This window comes from Epinephelus fuscoguttatus, linkage group LG6 (genome assembly GCF_011397635.1).
Source record: "Epinephelus fuscoguttatus linkage group LG6, E.fuscoguttatus.final_Chr_v1".
In the NCBI taxonomy this organism is placed as follows: domain Eukaryota; kingdom Metazoa; phylum Chordata; class Actinopteri; order Perciformes; family Serranidae; genus Epinephelus; species Epinephelus fuscoguttatus.
This window is the reverse complement of record NC_064757.1, coordinates 44,003,288-44,023,465: the sequence shown is the minus strand read 5'-3', so window position 1 is coordinate 44,023,465 and position 20,178 is coordinate 44,003,288. Positions and strand designations below refer to the sequence as shown.

At 42.4% G+C, this 20,178-nt stretch overlaps 1 protein-coding gene across 1 annotated transcript in view; it reads left to right on the top strand.

The window, feature by feature from the left end:
- Nucleotides 1-43: 43 nt before the first annotated feature.
- The window catches only part of LOC125890816 (solute carrier family 12 member 2-like), a 28,258-nt gene continuing 8,123 nt past the window's right edge, over nt 44-20,178 (top strand). The window contains exons 1-18 of the mRNA XM_049579630.1: nt 44-1,059; nt 3,759-3,884; nt 4,010-4,085; nt 5,718-5,813; nt 6,206-6,345; nt 6,444-6,554; nt 9,063-9,171; nt 9,304-9,431; nt 9,639-9,723; nt 9,916-10,064; nt 13,248-13,355; nt 15,142-15,265; nt 15,362-15,463; nt 15,616-15,771; nt 16,450-16,549; nt 18,288-18,399; nt 18,522-18,662; nt 19,246-19,352. Coding sequence (XP_049435587.1) covers nt 604-1,059; nt 3,759-3,884; nt 4,010-4,085; nt 5,718-5,813; nt 6,206-6,345; nt 6,444-6,554; nt 9,063-9,171; nt 9,304-9,431; nt 9,639-9,723; nt 9,916-10,064; nt 13,248-13,355; nt 15,142-15,265; nt 15,362-15,463; nt 15,616-15,771; nt 16,450-16,549; nt 18,288-18,399; nt 18,522-18,662; nt 19,246-19,352 — 2,426 coding nt within the window. The 5' untranslated portion in view covers nt 44-603. The remainder of the gene's footprint in view (nt 1,060-3,758; nt 3,885-4,009; nt 4,086-5,717; nt 5,814-6,205; nt 6,346-6,443; nt 6,555-9,062; nt 9,172-9,303; nt 9,432-9,638; nt 9,724-9,915; nt 10,065-13,247; nt 13,356-15,141; nt 15,266-15,361; nt 15,464-15,615; nt 15,772-16,449; nt 16,550-18,287; nt 18,400-18,521; nt 18,663-19,245; nt 19,353-20,178) is intronic.

Sequence of the window (20,178 nt, the reverse complement as noted above, 5' to 3'; positions counted from 1 at the left end):
TTGGATGCGTCAGGACGCGTGCCAAACATTGGTGCGTAATGGACACCGATCCATCATTTCTCCTCCTTCCTCCTCCTCTCCGCCGTGTTCCCGACATGCTGGGATGTCTCGAGAGCCCAGAGAGAGGAGGAGAGAGAGAACAAGAGCGATGACAATAAACCGTTTGAGTCACCATCTGAGGGGACGACACGCTCGCCAACTCGTGGATGGATGGACAGATGGACAGATAGAGACGGAGAAAGAGACACACAGAGATAGACGGACAGAGAGAGACACAGAGTGAAGGAGAGGGGCAGTTGGTGTCCTTTACGCACATTACGCACAGACCTTTGCCGTGCGTCCTGGCGCATCCAGTGCACGGAGGAGTAAATGACTGTTTGTGTGTAACTTTTGTGTCTAAATGTTTGATTTGAACTCCAGTCTTATGACTTCTTCCTCTTCCTGTCTGCGTGTGTCCGCTGTGGCTGCTTGGTACTAAATGCTGCGGCGTTGCTGCCTGGACTTCCCCGCGGTTTTGGAGCAGGTGTTTATTTCACGGTAACCGTTTCTCTCTCGGCGCATTAGTGACTCTTTGGACGGGTTTCAGCGTCTGTTCGGGCGGACATGTCGGGACAGAAACCGTCCTTGAAGAGTGGCGGCTCCCCTCAGAGCCGCTTCAAGGTGGATGTGGTGACAGAAGCGTCATCCACAGCGCCCGCCCCGGCCTCTGCTCCTGCCCCGGCCTCCACGGATGGCTCCAAGCCGCCCGAGGAGGCCAAAGGCCGGTTCAGGGTGGTGGGGTTCCTGGATACAGGGGCGCTGGGCAGCGCGATGGACATCGGGCTCCCGCCTGATGTCTTCCACGAGCCGGACACAGCGAGGAGCGACTCCGTCAGCATCCATTCAACCGGCACGGGACACACGCACATCTCCGACTCCCACTCCAACACCTACTACATGAGGACCTTCGGACACAACACCATAGACGCGGTGCCAAACATCGACTTCTACCGGCAGACTGCCACCGGAGAGAAGCTGTTCAGACCGTCGCTGTCGGAGCTGCACGATGAACTCGATAAAGTAACAATAAAACATGTTTTTATTTCCTTCATCGCTTAAAATAAGATCTCACAGAAAAATCTACATGATTCAGTAGGAATATTATGGAAACTGTCGCACAAGTTTGGTGGAAGAAGTATTCAGACTTTATTTTTTGGGGGGGAGTTTTTCCTGATCAGCTGTGAGGGTCCTCAGGGCAGAGGGATGTCTGTAAAGCCTCTGAGGCAGACTGTGATTTGTGATGCTGGGCTTTATAAATAAAATTGACTGATTGACTTTTTACCTTAATTAACAACCACAAGTTAAAAACACTTAATTTGTGAATGTAACAACAAATGTAATGTTTTATGTTGTTAGTGTCCAGGCTGCCTTGAATTTTTAAGTTGAATCTGATTAGACACGTTGAATTCAGTTCAATTCAATGTTATTCATAAAGCCCAAAATCACAGATCAGCACATGACATCACTCTGTCCTTGGAGCCTCACAGCGGGTAAGGACATCCTTCACTCCCATTTGAGAGACACTGAGTGGGCTCAGTGACATCACTGGAGGCATGACCCCAACACACACACACGCACACGCTCACACACACAATGCTGCCTCTCATGACCCTGCAGGCATCCCTTGCCACTCTCCCACTCCTCTGATACGACTAGGTAGCTGTAACATAGGCCGACATTGTACATTGACAGTGAGCAGTTAAAGTATTCTGACAGCAGGATGTTGGATGATGTTTGAGCTCTTTGTACAACCACTCCATAGGTGAAATAACAAATCACATTCTTTGTGTACATGGGCGCATTATGAGACAATGAGACCCTGGGCACAGACATGAAAGGCCCCACCCCCTACACGGAGGAAGACACACAGACTTTGTGGTTTGTTTGGGCTTTTTTTGTTACGAGTCACCACAATTTGGCATTGTACATCTACAAATCATGAATATGTACATTTGCATGTTTCGTCTCATATCAATGCTTCTGATATGAGCAGACGTTTTAATCAAGAGGTGGATGGGATAGTGTATGGTGTGGCTGCTTGATGAGACACCTGCCAAGCTGCAGACCACCACAGGCTGCTGTTCGAGACCAACACACAACAAAACTGGTCATGATTTAGTGAGGCACCATGTTGCAGTTTTTTAGGCACAAAATGTGAATGTTTTGTAGCAACCCATCTTTGTTTCCAGTGGTGTTTTAGGCACCAAACATGGGTGTGGTGTAGCAACTTGTCACTGTTCCTCCAGCAGCCATTTAGGCACCATACGTGCATGTTTTGTAGCAACCTGTCACTGTTTATCAAGACGATTTTTAGGCACCAAATGTGTGCGGACTGTAGTAACCCATCAGTGTTTTCAAGTGGCCTATCAGGCACCAAATGCAGGTGTTTTGTAGCAACCTATCACTGTTTTTCCAGCAGGGATAGTACCATGAAAAGTGGTTATGTTTTACCAAGACATCCCTGCTTTTCCAGCAGGGAAAGTGTCCCCCACACTGGGTATTTTAAGCCAAAGCATGATCTTTTCCAAACCATAACCAAGTGGTTTTTGTGCCTAAACCTCTCAACATATCTGCTTCATAATATCATGCTAATGTATCCATGGTTTGCAGAAATGTACAATGTGTACAATACATTTGTTTTCTGGGGACTGGGCTGTGTTTTGCCTGTTTTTATAGGTATGCCTTGTCCCTTTGTGGCCATTTTGTGTCTCTTCCTGGTCAGCCCGTGCTTATGTGAGTGACAATTTGCAGGAGATGCCAAGGGGGCCCCTGACACTTTGGGTCCCCGGGCCTGTGCCTGGTAGGCCCTTCAGTTGCCTATTCCACTCATGTGTATATTATCAGATATAACTTAGTTAAAGACACTATATTTAAGTCATTTTGTAGCTGCCAAAATCAACACATAAATATCACTTTGACGTTAATGTGACACACAACTCATTATAAATTCACACTAAACACAAGTGTGTGGTCAGCATGAATTTGTTCTAATGATGTTAACCTTAAACTACACATTTCATACATGCCATAATATTTCTATAAGTAAGGAGTCACTTTAACAAGTTCTGAGAAATTCAAAGTTCAAGTCTTTGTATTTTCTCTTTCAGTCACATGAGCTTAGCTTTCAGTTTCACTCAGTTTGTAAAGAGTCAAGCAACATTATTGTGGATTACCTTTCTTAAGTATATATATTTATATATGCAGTTACTAATAAGTAGGACAGTGAAAACATTGTGTTGTAACTCTACTCCAGGTAGAACAGTATCTATGAGGTTCAAGTGCTGATTTGAATTTTTAGTGTGAGGAGCATGTTGTAACAAGTCTCCGCTGTTCATCTGAAATGGACGTGAACTGTCAAAACACCCTGAAATTAAATTAAAGTAAAGTCGATTAATAAATGAAAATCACAGCACTTCCTAAAGTGTCAAAAAATGGCAAATGCTCATCAGAAGTTACCAAAGCAAACGTTTCAAGCATTTATTTAAGTTTTTGATATGAAATTCATATTTAATTTATAATCAGCCTTTTTATAGTGAGGTCATTATGATGCTCATACTTAATAAATGTTTGTGAATTTAATTTGAGTAATAAAATCAAATCTAATGATTAAATGAAATTGATGTTCAAACCTGTGGCACAGTTTTTTTTTATGGATTTATTGATGAACTTTTTCTCTTTGTCTTTCACTCTTCTCTATCTTGGCTGTGATTGGTTGTCAGGAGCCATTTGAGGACGGTCTGGCCAATGGAGAGGAGCCAACAGCGGCCGAGGAGGCTGCAGCGGCTTTGGCAGCAAAGGAGGCGAAAGGAGGAACTGTCAAGTTTGGTTGGGTCAAAGGAGTCTTGGTTAGTGTGCTGTACATGGAGAAACGTTAAAGGAGCATTCTGCAGTTTAAGACTCACCTCCCATCTGGGAATACAAGCTGGTCCACACAAGTGTAATCATGTATATATGTGTGTGTGTGTTTCAGATCCGTTGCATGCTGAATATCTGGGGTGTGATGCTTTTTATCCGAATGTCCTGGATTGTTGGACAGGCTGGAATCGGTACGTACAAATGATTTGAGTTTTTTCTCAATAGACGTATTATTTGGTAGTTACAACTCAAAGCTATAAAAACAAACAGCTAATGTTTTTCTTCCTCAGCGAACCCTATAAAAAGACTCATATGAACAATGAAGGTGTCTACTAAAAGTACTGTGTGTTTATCAAAGCCTGATATATCTTCTTCTCCTCACTGCTACACAGAATAAAAACTCACTGGAGCAGTGGCTCTCAACGTTTTTGTGAAAAGGACACTGATAAGATTCCACTTCAGGGAAATCCATTTTGGTTGTTAGATATGATTCAGACTAAATATCTAGTTGTCAACCACTGAGGAGAAAGTGAAACCTCTGATTAGATAAGTCACTGCTAGGACTTCCCCTCACACTGGGCTCACTAAAGGCACGATGTCAGACAGTAGCTAAGAGACGCTGGTTGTTGGTTTTGGTCTCTTTATGGAAACAAACCCAAGAAACAAAAACAATTTGTTTTAGCATCTCATCTGTGTTTCCAGCGGCTTTTGAGACACTTAAACATGGAGGTTTTGTAGTGACCTACCTGACACTGTTTGTTCAGTGGTAATTTAAAAACCAAACAGTGAGTCTGTGGTGACCTGTTGCTGTTTTTCAGCTGTCGTTCAGGCACAAGACATTAATGTTTGGAGCAACCTGTTGCTGTTTTTTCAGCTCTCTTAGGCACTTAACATGGGTTTTGTGGCAACTTGTTTGTTTCTCCAGCCCCCTTTTAGGCACCACATGTGGGGGTTTTATAGCACCCGGTTGCAGTTTTTTCAGCTGTCTATTAGGCACTAAATGTGGATGCTTTGTTGCAAGCTGTTGCTGTTTTTTCCAGCTGTAGTTTAGGCACTAAACATGGGTTTTGTAGCCAACATTGCTGTTTTTCCAACCCCCTTTTAGGCACCAAATATGAGGGTTTTGTAGTGACCTGTCACGGTTTTTACAGCTGTCTTTTAAGCATTAAATGTGGATGTTTTGTTGCAAGCTGTCGCTGTTTTTTCCAGCTGTCTTTTCGGCACTAAACACGGGTTTTATAGCAACCCGGCGCTATTTTTCCAACCCCCTTTTAGGCACCAAATGTGGGGGTTTTGTAGCAACCTGTCGCTGTTTTTCCAACCCCCTTTTAGACACCAAATATGAGGGTTTTGTAGTGACCTGTCACTGTTTTTCCAGCTGTCTTTTAAGCATTTAACGTTGATGTTCTGTAGCGACCCATCACTGTTTTTAAAGCTGTTTTAGGCACTAAACGTGGGTGTTTTGTAACAACCCATTGCTTTCTTTTTTTTACAGCTGTCTTTAAGTCCCTAAACATGGGTTTTGTAGCAACCAGTTGCTGTTTTAACTGTTAGTTTGAAATGAGCCTGACTGGTCTAAGATATAAAATGAGAGTCATAAGATTGTATAAATGAACGTTCTGAAAAAAGTTGGGTTAGCTTACACAAAATTACATTTTTTGCATTTTGTATTGTAACAGGGTACACATGTTGCTTCTTGAAACATTTACTGGCAAATCCATTGACATGGTTAGCTACTGATCAGTTGTCAGTTATTTTCTTAAAATCTTTTAACGTCACTGTTTGTTTGTTTTCCATTGCTTTCACTTGTTTACGTGTAATAGGACTGACCATTGCGATCATTCTCATGGCCACACTGGTCACCACCATCACTGGTCTGTCTACCTCTGCTATAGCAACCAACGGCTTCGTACGTGGAGGTGAGACACCAACTGTACACAGGCTTTTATTCTGAAATGTTTTCTGAGTTTTTAAAACCCTAAATGGCTGGATGAAAACATTTGCATTTATAATCAGACTTTCAGAAGTAAAACATACAAACATTATTGTAAACCAGCTCAAACCACTGAACCACAAACATATTTGATGTAAGAATAATCAAGGCTCAGTCAAGAGGATGTCAGAAAAGTTGTACCAAAGTTTCCAGGGAGTCAGCATCCTTTAGAAGTGACTGTTTTACCAGCACGTTAAATTAAAGCTCTGTGTTTACAGCCATCGTCCCTGTACAAGTGTCCCTGACAAAGACTCTTTATCCCTGAGGTGAACCAACATGAGGCAACAATGATTAATGTCGTGTATCACTGCTGTCCAGGTGGAGCGTACTACCTGATCTCCAGGAGTCTGGGACCAGAGTTCGGAGGTTCCATTGGTCTCATCTTTGCGTTCGCCAACGCCGTGGCTGTGGCCATGTACGTCGTAGGCTTTGCAGAGACGGTCGTTGAGTTGCTTAATGTGAGAAATACTTTGGTGCAACCATTCAAACATCTTTCTGTCCCTCTGTATGTCAAGCACTGACTTTGAAACTGGTTTTGTTTCTGCTTTGGTGGAAGGATGTTGATGCTCTGATGACTGATGAGCTAAATGACATTCGTATCGTCGGGACTCTGACCGTCATCCTGCTGCTGGGAATCTCTGTAGCTGGGATGGAGTGGGAAGCCAAGGTAGGACTGGAAATCCATAATATCACAGAAATCAGTGGACAACCCAAAATTTTGCTGATATCTCAAAGACTGACACCTTGACTTCATAGCTTCTAACTGTGGCTTTGTGTCCAGACTAAAATGTCTACATTTATTGGATAGAGTAAGAGGACATTTTGTCTGAACATTCATGTTCCTCAGAGGATGAATCCTGACAACTTTGCTGATTCCCTGAGTTTTTGTCTAATGCCACAGCAGTGTTTTAGTGAAATATTTCCACAGCTCTTGGAAGGATTGTAATGAAATGTGGTTCAGACTTTCATGTTCCCCTTAGGATGAATTGTAATAACTTTGGTGATTCTCCTCAAAATTTTAATGAGTCCAGTACTTTAGTTTACGATCAAATACCAGCAAAACTAATGACATTCCCGTCAACCTCAGCTATACTTTGTGTTCACCGATTTTTAGTAAATGCTTGCATGCTAGCATGCTAAACTAAGATGCGGAACATGGTGATCATGCTTGATAAACATCAACATATTAGCATTGTATTAACATTTAGCTTGATGCACTGCTGTGCACAAGTGTAGCGGTGGACTCTTTGTCTTGTTGCTATTCTGGTTCATATTTCCTGAGGTGTAGTCCATCCCCTTCAGGTGGACCACCATGGGACCTTGTTTCTGAAAAGATATGTACAAGTAGTTAATGGTAAGAGACAATACGTTTTTGATCCCATGTGAATTGTGCCATGAATTACACATTCAGTGTTTGTCAATTTAAAACAATTTTACAAGCCAAGAAAGGCACAGTTTTTTGTAAAACTGTCTAAGTTTAAAGGGGCAAAAAGCAAAATCGTTTCACCGCTAGGTTTGCTGTTGTGCACTGCCTGTAATACCAACACAAAGTGTGTCATGAGCCACACCTCCCTCTACGCTCCACCCCCACCTCCCCACCCCCCACTCGCCCCGTCTAAACTTAGTTTAGCAGTTAGCGATGTCTTTCTCTCACTCTCAGTCTCCGCTGTGTTTAGCTATTCCCCTGCCTACTTCAATGATGATGGTATCTGTAATAAATGTCATATATTTGCTGAGATGGAGGCGAGGCTCAGTGACTATAAGAGCTGGTGGAAGTGCTCCATAGCTGCAAGTTACTCCAGCAGCCAGTGAGCCATCGTCGGATCCTGGCTAGTGCTAACACCGGGAGCTAACGCTAACGTTCCTCCTCTTCTCCGTGAGTGAGAGCGATGTTTTAGCCCGGGAGCCTGCTAGGCTACATTTTACAGTGCTAATTGCAAATGTTAGCTGGGCTGCTGAGCTACTCACCTAACACAACCGTAACGCCTGACCCATTGCTGGGACCGAGCCGCTAATAACTCAAGCTCCAGACATTAACCCATGCTACGATTGTAACATTAAATTTAATTGAATTGGCATAGCGACATGTGCCTAATGTTACTGTAACACTAATTAAAACAGACATTTGACTTTATGTTGTACCTGTCCAGGAGAAGAAGAGCTCTGAGTCAGATTGTAGCCCCTTTAGCTCTCGCAGTGCTCTCCACCTTGGAAATGCAAGGCCAATGTTAATCCGAGTTCTGTCCCTTTCTTTATCCGACAACTTCTTCGCCAACAACCATTGCTTCTTTAGAGGTAATGTCCGATCCTGGTCGTCTTCAAGTGAACGTTCCGCTCTCCGCCATTTCGCTTCGAAAATATGCGCTGCCATCGCTCACTGGCTGTAGCCTTTTATAGGGAGGGAGGGCCGAGGGCTCTGAGAGGGGGGAAGAGGCGGCGATTCACATGAACGTACATGAACGCGCAGCCGGACCGGCTTGTAAACAATGGGCTGGAGATCAACACGGAGAGAGGGTGTGTGACGTCATGCTATACTCCAGATGAAATTACACCTCTAGTTCTTCACAAAGCAATTTTTTAATTCCTTATAGAAATGATGAATTTCCGCTTATTGCTCCTTTAAGACTGTGAAACATGTATTTCAAAGACTACACAAGTTGCGTAGGTGACATCATAACTTTCTCTCTCACTGAAGCTACAATGCCTTTGTGTTTTGTACTGGAGCAACAAGTCTTGTGCATTCCTTTGCTTCCTGGCTGAATAAACAGACCAGGAGCCGCTAGTTAAAACACATCAGGTGAGATGACATTACATTTGTGCGAGGAATATAGCTAAGTAGCCTAGCTAGCAAGCTAGTGTAGGTGACGTATATTGTGCAAGTGTAACGCCCTGAAAAGGAGAAAAATCAATCTGTCACACAAGAGGAGAGATGTTGTCACAAAACTAAATGGCTCTATTATAAACATTTGACAATCTGAGACTTTCTTGCAAAATTACCTTTTAAATTGAAAAATCCTAAAAATAATTCATGGCACAGTTCACAGGGGATCAAAACATTCCATATTTATTCTACTTCGAAATGAGGTCATTTCATCTGCGAAAATCAAAATATCATGGTGTCCCTTACTTAAACCTTCTACTCATCTTATTCTTTCTCTCTGTCTCTGTCCATCAGGCTCAGATTGTCCTCCTGGTGATCCTGCTGGGAGCCATCGCCAACTACTTCATAGGAACCTTCATGACATCAGAGAGCAAAGAGCCCAAAGGATTCTTCGGCTACCACTGTCAGTCGGCACTCTCTCGGTTTTGTCCAGACTTTTGTTCTATTGAAAAGTGTCCCTGGCCTAATGTGTGCAGTGTTAGAATTTAAAAGTTTAGCCTATGTATTCCTCTGTTTTGGCTCTATCCTCCTACAGCTGCCATCTTCTTAGAGAACCTGGGTCCAGACTTCAGAGACGAGGAGACATTCTTCTCTGTGTTTGCCATTTTCTTCCCAGCAGCCACCGGGATCCTGGCTGGAGCCAACATCTCTGGAGACCTCACGGTGAGTTTCACCTTTTCCAAAATACACGAAGTGCATCTTGTGGTGTCTGATACTCTAATTGTGTGTGATTGATGGTGGACAGAGAGACAAAGTCAGTCAGTGAAGCAATGCTTTCAGCTTGGTATGAAGTCCTTAAGTTGCTTGAAGCTCAAGTTAAATCTCCAGAGCAGACACTAAACTTGAATCTCATCGTGTCTCCTTCTTCAGGACCCTCAGTCAGCGATCCCTAAAGGCACTCTACTGGCTATCCTCATCACAGGAATCACCTATGTGGCCGTCGCCATCTCCACAGGTAATATTCTACACTTGAGTTCAACACTTCTCCGCTTCTGTGTTCCAACCAAACCAAACATAACCGAAGAAACCAAAAAGAGGGCAAAGAGAGAAACAGGTTGACTACAACAGGGAATTAAATCTCCTGAATGATTTGACTCTGCTACAGCTACAACATGTCAGAGCTTGTGTTGATTTTCTCCTCCTGCAGGCTCTTGCATCGTCAGGGATGCCACCGGCGACCACAATGACACAGTGAGTGACACGGTTAACTGTACCGATGCCGCCTGCACGCTGGGCTACGACTTCTCCATCTGCAAAGAGGGAGGCTGTCAGTACGGCCTGATGAACGACTTCCAGGTAACTGACACGCTCATCTCTGGAAGCTTGATTATGTGGATCTGATGACCAACCAGATCAAGGTATTTACTGTTTGTTTCACTCAAAGCACTCGGACAAGCTCAGGAATGTGTGTTACATAAAGGCCAACGCACACTGACAGAGTGTGACGTCAGAACACCCACAGCTATTGTTTTCTATGGAGGCCTACGCGTTGACAGCGATGCTGTGTCAGGATACGACACTGTGCTGTTTGTCACTGCTGACACACATCGACACTCACAACAGCAGCGGTTTGATCACATTTAGTCCCTCGTTAACAACTTACCTTGACAACATCTTCTGTCTGTGTGTGGTATGTTACATGGGCAGAGTGTGCTACTCTTAATGCAGCCTTCAAACCAGGACTCATCAGGCATCACTTTGGTTTTAATGCTACGAGTGACATAACTGTATTTAAAGCTGCTAACACTGCTGTCTGCAGACAGGGCTATGTCTAAGGATTGTTTTCATTGTTGATTAATCTGATGATTATTTTCCAGATTAATGGATTATTTGTTTGGGCAGTAAAATGTCAGAAATTGGTGAAACATGTCAGTCAGTGTTTCCCAAAGTCCGAGATGATGTCCATAAAAGTCTTGTTTTTTCAGCAGCCCATAGATATCCAGTTTACTGTCATAAAGTAGCAAATTAGTTGGCAATTAATCAATTAATCATTGCAGCTCTGCAGACACAAGACACTCAACACATCACCACATTTAATCCCTGAAATGCATTGTATGTGATTTCCTTCTCACTTTATTTGTCATTATTTTGTGCCAGTGCTCTTACAGATATTATTCATGTTGTTTGTATGATATTAAGGACCTTTTTTTTGTTTTGTTTTTATGCCACTGTGCCAGCAATCACTGTGGCAGGAGGCATTATGTTTTGAGGTTGTCCATCTTTCCATCCCAACATCTCAAGGAAACTTTTTAAATTTGGCACAAATGCCCACTTTCCCCTAAAGGGATAGTGCACCCAAAAATGAAAATTCAGCCATTATCTACTCACCCATATGCCGAGGGAGGCTCTGGTGAAATTTTAGAGTCCTCACATCACTTGTGGAGATCCGAGGGGAGAGTGGGTAGCAGCACAACTGCACACCTAATGACTGACGGCACCCCAGATTAAAGTGTCCAAGAACACAGAATTGAAACCACAAAATATCTCCATACTGCTCGTCCGTAGTGATCCAAGTGTCCTGAAGCCCCGACATAAAAAGTTGTAAAAAGTAGAGCTACAGGCTACAATGAGGCTAAAAACAGAGTTCAAATGACGTTCTTCCAAACAACTTTTTATGTCGGGGCTTCAGGACACTTGGATCACTGCAGACGAGCAGTATGGAGATATTTTGTGGTTTCAATGATGTGTTTTTGGACGTTTGAATCTGGGGCGCCGTCAGCCTCCATTAGGTGGAGTTGTGTTGCTACCTCCTCTCCCCTTGGATCTCCACAAGTGATGTGAGGACTCTAAAACTTTACCTGAGCCTCCCTCGGCATATGGGTGAGTAGATAATGGCTGAATTTTCATTTTTGGGTGCACTATCCCTTTAACAATGCACTGATAAGCTCTTAGTGGTCAAAGGTCACTGTGACCTTGTATCTTATTCTTGTGAACATGATATCTCAAGAACAGTGTGAAGACATTTCTTCAGATTTGGCAGAAACCTTCACTTGGATTTAGCAATGGAAGGATTAGATTTTGGTGGTCAAGGGTCAAGGTCACTGTGACCTCGCATCTGTTTTATTCTCATGTACACATAATGTCAACAAGGCCTTGAGGGATTTTCCTCAAATTTGGCACAAACATCCACTTAGACTTAAGGGTGAACTGATTGGAATCAGGAGGTCAAAGGTCAGTGTGACCTCACAAAGTTAATGTAGACATGTAATATCCAAGAGGTCAAAGGTCAACTTCATTGTGACATCATAATGTTCTGCAAAAACACTTTACTCAGCGTCATATCTCAGGAACAGAAGGGGAGACATTTGGTCAGATACTGAGTTAATGACTCTAATCTTGAAACTGTGCTGATTGTATAGATCCTCTGTGTGTGAAGCATCCATGTTTTCACGGACATGGATGCAGACTGTAAGCAGTAATACTAGTTTTATGTGATTTTCTTCTCTCCTTATTTTACTTGTGATTATTTGTCTCAATACTCTCTGTAGATATTATTGTTTATATAGCATTAAGAACGTTTTTCGTGCTTCATGTGTACGTATTAGTATTCTAGTTTTTAGAAGGTTTTAAAAGTTGCTTGTGTATGTGCATGTTTTTCTAAATCTAAAGTCCCAAAGGATGTTTGGTTTCACCACATTATTTATTTTAAACTGATGGAACACAATGCATTTCTGCTCACTAAGTGTGTATTCCCACCTTAATGACAAAGATGGATATGAGGTGTGGGCATTATTAACAGACTCTTTGTTTAACACAAGTGTGAATCGTGTCAGACTGCTGCTCTGATCCTGTTTCTCTGCATGTCCTGGATGCCTGCACCGTATCGTGTGTGTGTGTGTGTGTGTGTGTGTGTGTGTGTGCGTGTGCGAGTGAGATGGAGCTGTTCTCGAACAAAGTGCAGCAGTGATAATAGTGACTGTTGTTTTGAGTCACAAGGTCTCTGGCTGGTTGGAGACAGAGATGAATGAGAGCTTTGACAACACCCACCTACACACACACACACACACATGCACACACACACATGCACACACACACACACACACACACACATGCACACACACTCGCATGCACATGCAGCTCACTGACACTGATATCTCTGACATTGTGCACAATCTCGTGTGTTGCCACAGACAGAAAAGCTCTGGTATTAGTTTGACTCTTTATTTGAAGTTTTGCTCTGTATCACTAAAATGTGTCAAACAAAAAGACAGATGTGAATGAATCTAACATCGGTTTGTGTTTGTCTTATTCTCACATGCTAACAGACGTCATATAATGTTGGTAGGTTTTGACATTTGAGAACAAAGCATCCTTTAATTTAGTCAGTCAGTTGGTAATAAAACTATATTTTGAGATGATTTTCATCTTCAGCTTGTTTAGGAACAAGAATCAACACTTCTTAATTTAAAAAAGAAAAGACGACATTCTAACTCTTTTGTGATTGGTCAGTGTAAACCTAAAGGTGTGTGTGTGTTTCAGGTGATGAGTCTGGTGTCGGGCTTCGGGCCTCTGATTACCGCAGGGATTTTTTCAGCCACTCTGTCGTCGGCTCTGGCCTCACTCGTCAGCGCGCCCAAAGTCTTCCAGGTCAGAAATTTGATATATTACAGAAACATTACATTTATTAGATGACCAACAACAGCATCACTTCACACAGATTCATGGAGAACCTCTGACAATAACTGGAAATTGAACATATCAGTCATGTCATCAGACTGCAGGTCATTAATGTGTATTTGGCCAACACATTCTCACTCCGACATCATCACATACCAGCATTTGGTCATGGACTTTCTATGTCCCGATATGACATGAAAGATACACTGGGTGCTACGGTTGTTGACGTTCTGGGAAGCCGTGTCAACTTCAGACTGTTCAACGCATTTTCTTCTTTCAAAATACACTTCTGTTTTTACAGGAAATGCATAGTTTACATACAGTCTCTTTCAAAATAAATATACTGCATCGGTAAAACAGAGTGAACTGACATGTTTTTTTGCCTTCAACAACACATGCACATAGTTGGGTTTAGGAAGAAACAATGGGGTTTGGCTTTATAATCTTACAGGAAGCAAACACCGGGCTCCTGTGTGTTTGTTGAACCCATCCACCACCCTACTCAGACTTTCGTTACCTTAACTTCCATACCTGTCCCGCCGTGTTTCCCTCTGACACTGCCGAGCACCATTAAGCTGTAACGGCGACTGGCAGCTTATCATGCCAACGTTAACGGATGGCTTTTTTGTCAGTGTCTGACGCTGCAAGTCGTTGCCCAAGTGCTGGATTTTGACAACCTTGGAGTGAGACCAGGTTGATTTTGTACAGGGTTGAATAATAAAGCTGATGAAAAAAAGGAAAATAAATTAATTTGAAATACATTATAGTTTTGAGAAAACAAAACTGAACCCAAGGTCCACTTAATAGCTTTTTTTCCATAGCCCTTACAGTTTTCATCAGTTTAAAAAGTTTGGTCTCTGATTCATGGTAGGGCTCTCAACACTTGAAGTGTGTCGCTCGACGGAAATGAAAGAGACATTTTTAATTTATGCTTAGACAAAAGGTGAAGGTTACCCTGTCTTCTTTTATGGTCCAAGTCTATTTCTGTTTCAGTGAAGCACAATCTGCACAGAGAGCTGTTAAAATCACACAAATATTCCAGTGTATATATGTGTTTATCTTATTAACCATATCTGTATTGAGTGATCTACTCCCCCGCTGTCTGTGGGCGGCAGATTCCCCTCGATCAATACGGTGGGCTGGGAAATAAAATCAATCAATCAATAAATACAAACACTGTTGATTTCTTCCCATGGCACTGACATGAAAACTACTTTGGTTCTCTAAATGTCTGCTGTCAGTCAGCCTGGTGAAGGCAGTTTGGCCGGCTGCTGTTCTCTCAGCTCTGCAGGAGCTGCTGCTGTGGATAGAGACGCTGAATGCAGGTCAGAGTCAGTGTGAATTGAAAACTGCAATCTCCATGGCGACAATAGCAATACTACCAATTATAGTGCATGACAAAATATTACATTTTTGGCAACATAACAAAATTCTCCAGGTGCGCGACATAAAAGTAAAGTGTCGAGCAACTTTTTCTGTCGAAAATATGTTTTTTCTGTTAAGCAACACTCATCAAAAGTGTCGAGTGGCCTTCTAGAAATTAGGCCTAAAATATGGTTGAAAGCACCGGAAGAAGCTAGTGAAGCAAATTCCAAAACTAAGAATGATATTTTACACTCTACATGATGGTGGCTCAAAATTTGGATCATGTAAAATCAACTTTAGTTCCACCCAGGCCTGATCCGATGTCAAACCTCTCTCTCTGAACTACTCGGTCAACAAAACTTAACACATGAAATGAATGTTGTGGTTTTAGGCTCTGTGTAAGGACAACATCTATCCAGGACTGCATGTGTTTGCAAAGGGTTATGGGCGGAACAATGAGCCTCTCCGTGGTTACGTCCTGACCTTTGGCATCGGCCTCGCCTTCATTCTCATTGGTAGGCTCCGAACACAGATTTTAATTTTACTCTTTGAATGACACAGCCGGAACTGAAGCTTTCTGAATACTGAACTTCTCTGCTGTTGTCTGTTAGCGGAGTTGAACATCATCGCGCCCATCATCTCCAACTTCTTCCTGGCTTCGTACGCTCTCATTAACTTCTCGGTCTTCCATGCCTCTCTGGCCAACTCTCCAGGTAAACTTTGTCAACTGAAGTCACAGTTTCATTCACTCCAGTCTTCACATATGGTGAGAGTTATTCATACCTGCCTTGAACTGGGTTCTAGTAAAATTAGAGTTGAATCTCGAAAATGTCTCTTTATGTTTCATTCTTGTCTGTCACCACAGGGTGGCGTCCCAGCTTCAAGTACTACAACATGTGGGTGTCTCTTGCGGGGGCGATCCTGTGCTGCGTAGTGATGTTTGTCATTAATTGGTGGGCAGCTCTGGTCACTCTGCTCATCGTCCTCGCTCTCTACATCTACGTCAGCTACAAGAAACCTGGTGAGCACATGTTGATTTCAAAGTCTTTTCTAACTACAAACTACAAACACTTGCTGCTATCAATGTTAAAACGTGTTAAAAAGTGTCCTAAAATGCAGTTCCTCTAATGGCCACTAGATGGCTGCCAAGAAAAGTCATGCTGTACTGAAGTCAAATAGGAAAAGCTCCTTAATTCTCTGTTTGAATACACCAATTTAAACAAGAACCTAGGGGAAATAAGTGCTTCCCTGTGACCTTTTTAATAGGGACGCACCAATCAAACTGATTCTCTCCAGAGACCAATGACATACCTCATCTGCCGATACAGAGTTCTGATCCAATATAAGAGTGCTCTCTTTTCCCCAAATTTAAAATGTGTATACCACACTGTGTGCTGTGTGTTTTGCTGTCATCATATCTCAGGAACAGAGAAGGAGACATTTGTTCCGAAGCTTAACTGGTGACACTAATCTTGGGTGTCCACCTTGAAACTGTGCTGATTGTATAGAGCTTGTGCTTTCGGGGGGAGGATGAGTGTGAAGCATCCATGTTTCCTCAGACAGGGATGTAAACTGTCACTGCAATTTGACGAGTTCACAGAGGCATACGACCACAAGGTGGTAACTCTGTTTTTACCTTACAGACACCTACCATCATCACCTCAACTGCTCTAACCGGTGTGTGTGCTGTTTCCTATAGATGTGAACTGGGGTTCGTCCACTCAGGCTCTGATCTACAACCAGGCTCTGACTCACTGTATGAACCTGACTGGAGTGGAGGACCACGTTAAAAACTTCAGGTCAGCTCCAGGTTTATAGATTTTGGTATTTGATTCTGGGTCCAGACATAAAACTGTGAACTTAAGGTTTTTATACCAACTCAGAAGCTCAAAGCTATGCTCTGTATTCATGTAATGTTATTTTACAATGCTTAAAGGGAAATTTCGGTTTATTTCAACCTGCCTCCTATCGTCCTAAATTTGTTTCAAGTGACTAGTGACATAAAAATAATAGTTAGCATGTTAGCCGTTAGCCTAGATACAGCCGGGGCGCATAGTAGCGTCAGACCTGTTAAAACTTAAGTGAACGGGCAGCCTTCAAGTGCAAAGTTAGTCCACTAAACAAGCTTTTTTTCCACAAAGACCGCCTCATATCGTTAGGATAAATGTCAGAGAACATATAGAAAACCACATGTAAACGTGTTGTCTTACCTTACCGGTGTGCTGCCATGTTTGTTTACCATTTAGCTCTGCTTTCCAAAGCACGGCTGAAATATATCTGGCGAGCTCTAGATAAAGCCCAGCTGGATACTACTCCAGGTGGAGGTGTCTCGTCCTCGGTCACATCCAGACCTTGAAAATAAGGCTGCAACCGGTCCCATTCCTTGCAACAGAGGCATTCCTCTTCTGTGGGCACTGGGGCACAGCATTCACAGGTACACCACCAATCTCCAGAGCTACGCAGCCTTGCAGCAGCCATTCCTCCTCTCTCATCCTCTACCTGTTGCGCCTCTCTCTCTCTCTCCTCCTCCGTTCTTCAATTTCAGCTCTTCATCAGTGTATTCTGGCTCAAATAAATAAGGGCCATCAAACTCTGCAAAATCAAATTCCTCCTCCACAAAGTCAAAGTCTGGCAAAAAGTCAGCCATTATTCTATAAATCTTTCATAAAATAAATGAATGAACTTTTCAGGCTACTGTCCGGTTCTGCCTTCCAGCTGTTGCTGCTTGTTCTCGTGAGATTTCAGGCACGGTATGAGATCGCTGCTTGTTCTCGCGATATTTCGGTCGCGCTTTGGAAAGCAGAGCTAAATGGTAAACAAACATGGCAGCACACTGGTAAGGTAAGACAACACGTTTACATGTCGTTTTCTATATGTTCTCTGACATTTATCCTAACGATATGAGGTGGTCTTTGTGGAAAAAAAGCTTGTTTAGTGGACTAACTTTGCACTTGAAGGTTGCCCGTTCACTTACGTTTTAACAGGTCTGACGCTACTATGCGCCCCGGCTGTATCTAGGCTAACGGCTAACATGCTAACTATTATTATTATGTCACTAGTCACTTGAAACAAATTTAGGACGATAGGAGACAGGTTGAAATAAACCGAAATTTCCCTTTAAGATCAAAGCATGGCAGAACACAGAAGTAACTAACAGGAGAACAATATTGGAATAGCAATTAATCACACTACTGCAACCTGACCTTGTATTTTGTCTCCAAATGCTCTTGTATAGTTTGTTTTTTATTCTGTTCTTATTTTAGTTTAATATACCACATATTATTTACTTTCTCTGTATATCTGTATTTATTCATGTACTTGTGCTTCTGCACCGACCAGATTTCCTCACTGAGGATTAATAAAAGGTTTATAAATTTTTTTTTTTGAAAATTTGAAAACCAGTCATTTTTAAAAGTAATTTAACCAGAATTTCCTAACTTGACAAGAATCCAATGATTTCCAACAAACACAAAACTAGAAGTCTTTTTAAAACCTCCAGAGTTTGATGTTCTAAGTGTGTAAAATCCCTGTTTCCAGGCCGCAGTGTTTGGTGATGCTTGGTTATCCCAGCTCTCGTCCTGCTCTGCTTCATCTGGTTCACTCTTACACCAAGAATGTCGGTCTCATGGTCTGCGCTCACGTCAGGACCGTACGTACGCAGATTAACATCAGCCTGGGACATTCAGTACATTCTTTACATGGCTGTGATAGCGATCTCCTCTCTGGTCTTGTCCTCTCATCACCATGTCACCATGTCTCTCTGCTGTTCAGGTAACCCGTCGGCCGAACCTGAAGGAGGTGTCTCAGGAACACGCCCGCTGTCAGCGCTGGCTCAATAAGAAACGCTTCAAGGCCTTTTACCATCATGTGTTCTCTGACAACCTGAGGCACGGGGCGCAGATCCTCATGCAGGTATCAACACCTGGATAATGTTTCCATTCCAAGCCTCTTAATAAAAAATATACCATCAGGTCTATCAAGTGGATATCTCATTAATTACTGAAATGATCTCAGTGTTGGAATGGGAGCAGGTTTCTCATGCAGTGATCTTGATTTTCATTATCGGTACATCTTCATTTTTGTTTACAGCTGTTCTGAGAATTCAAACCATGCAGAGACATTAATGATACATGAACCAGAATACTGCAAACCTTCCCTTTCATAACTCAGTACACAATTGGTGTTTCCGTATGTTTGAATATTAATGCTTTCTCACACACACTCCTGCTTTTATTTTCTATCAGTATTGTTTGATTTTCCTCTGTGCATCTTGTTATTCAATTATTTTGTCATGTTCCCTGAAACTTTTTTCATTGTGTTGTTTTGCAAACTTTTAGCTTACTGTTGGGTAATACATAAAAGCCCAGCTATCTTTATTTTTACATCAGACTTCCCTCATTATAGTTAAAAATATCTGCATGTTCTCAGCACTGTTAATGTGCCACAGATGCATTGTTGTCACAAGTTTGTCACATCTGTGTTCTCTGATTTCCAGGCGGTTGGTTTGGGTCGTCTGAAGCCCAACACACTGGTCATGGGTTTCAAGAACAACTGGAGTGATGGAGACATGAGAGATGTGGAGATTTACATCAACACGATACAGTAAGGACACATGTGGGTGTGTCTTTGCAAAAGAGCTGCTAACATTTTACAAAGGGACCATTTTTGTGACCCAAACACTGTTAAAGTTTGGGATTCATACCATGTTAGTGTCTATAAATGTTTGAATACAGCCAGAAAGGATGTTCAGCCCGAGAAGCAAAACTGCAGCAGAGCAAAATCCTGCCTAACATCAGATTATCCAACAGTTTGCAGCATGTTTTTGTTCAAGAAACATGATTTACAGTCTTTTAATTTGAAAATATCAGTTTCAGTATTCGCTTTTTTATGTGGAAAACAAAGATCACCAAAAAGGAAAAAATCTTAGTGTACATCAAAGTACAGAGAGCAAAAACTTGCATTTTGCTAAAAATGAGATTTCTAAATTGTCTGGCTTCTATACCGCTACATTACAAGAGCTCGTTTGGTAATAATTGAAAACATGAGTTACTTACACTGTATTATAAACACTCACCAGCCACTTTAGTAGGTACACCTGTGCAACGGCTGTTAGCACAAAAAGCCAATCACGTGGCAGCAACTCAGTGCATTTAGTCATGTAGACATGATGAAGACGAGCTGCTGAAGTTCAAACTGAGCATCAGAATGATGAAGAAAGGTGATTGAAGTGACTTTGAACGTGGCATGGTTGTTGGTGCCAGACGGGCTGGTCTGAGTATTTACTGGGATTTTCAGCACAACCATCTCTAGGGTTTACAGAGGATGGTCCCAAAAAGAGAAAATATCCAGTGAGCCAAAATGCCTTGTTGATGCCAGAGGTCAGAGGAGAATGGCCAGACTGGTTCAAGATGATAGAAAGGCAACAGGA